The sequence below is a fragment of the Alligator sinensis genome, unplaced genomic scaffold (assembly GCF_000455745.1).
Source record: "Alligator sinensis unplaced genomic scaffold, ASM45574v1 scaffold1297_1, whole genome shotgun sequence".
Classification (NCBI taxonomy): Eukaryota; Metazoa; Chordata; order Crocodylia; family Alligatoridae; genus Alligator; species Alligator sinensis.
The window spans coordinates 44,554-45,484 of NW_005842901.1; the positions used below are offsets into that span (position 1 = coordinate 44,554).

The window sequence follows — 931 nt, forward strand, 5'->3', positions numbered from 1 at the left end:
GCTTTTCAGAGGGGATGGACAGATAGTGAGAGAAGCACTGGGAGATTCTGCCACCCCCTAAGGTGCTGGAGGGGGGTGTCAGTCACTTCAGGTATGCACTAGCATGTCCTTTGGTGCATGCTGTACCCAACCCCAAGTGTGACGTTATGAAAGCTGCTCATCACCCAATAGCCATCAGGAACTGATGAACTGTGCACACTACCAGCACAGAGCCAGGGCACAATAGGATCGTAGAGAGGTCATCTGCAGTAATAACCCTAAGTAAAGGCTCTGATAATGGACAATGGGCACCCTGATTTCCCGTCAAATGAGAATATGACTGGGCACTATACCTGGTTGAATCCAACAGAGAGGAGGTAGTCACTGGCATCCATCCAGATCAGCCTGGAATCCTTGTTGTTCTCATGTCCCTGCACACTCTGAAAGACAGAGGATACAATGGTTACTATTGCTGCAGCAGGAGGGGTGCGTGCCCCACAGAGCTTATGTTTTGCAGGTGGCCGCCTCTAAAGAACAGCTACAAATGGCAGCAAAGGTGCAGATTTTTTGTTCTGGGGACCAGCTCAAGACAACAGAATTAGGCTGCACTGCTACATCAGGGAAATCAACTGGCTAAATCTACGCGTCAGAAACACTCACAACCTCCAAGTCAGTAAACCATTCTGGGCATGATGTACAAAAAACAAGAGACATCATCAGATTCCCCCCAAGATGGCAAGGCTGGCCCCAGAGGCCAGCAGGAGGATAAGCACTAACAAGTAAATGAGTCTGACTTTGATATGTGGAAGGGAATTCCACTGTCACTTTTCCAGGAAGCAGAGTCTCAACCCACGGCCAAAGTAAGGGAAAGATTAACTCAGTCAAATGCAATTATCACCATAACAGCAGCAGAGAAAATTGCAAGACATACAAGTGAGAAGTGAGGTAGGGA

At 48.1% G+C, this 931-nt stretch overlaps 1 protein-coding gene across 1 annotated transcript in view; it reads right to left on the bottom strand.

Moving 5' to 3' along the window:
• Window positions 1–332: 332 nt before the first annotated feature.
• Window positions 333–931, bottom strand: part of LOC102375898 (coronin-7) — a gene marked incomplete at its 3' end in the record, with an annotated part of 72,283 nt that continues 71,684 nt past the window's right edge. Inside the window, exon 8 of the mRNA XM_025192185.1 lies at window positions 333–419. Within this exon, the coding sequence (XP_025047970.1) occupies window positions 333–419 (87 nt within the window). The remainder of the gene's footprint in view (window positions 420–931) is intronic.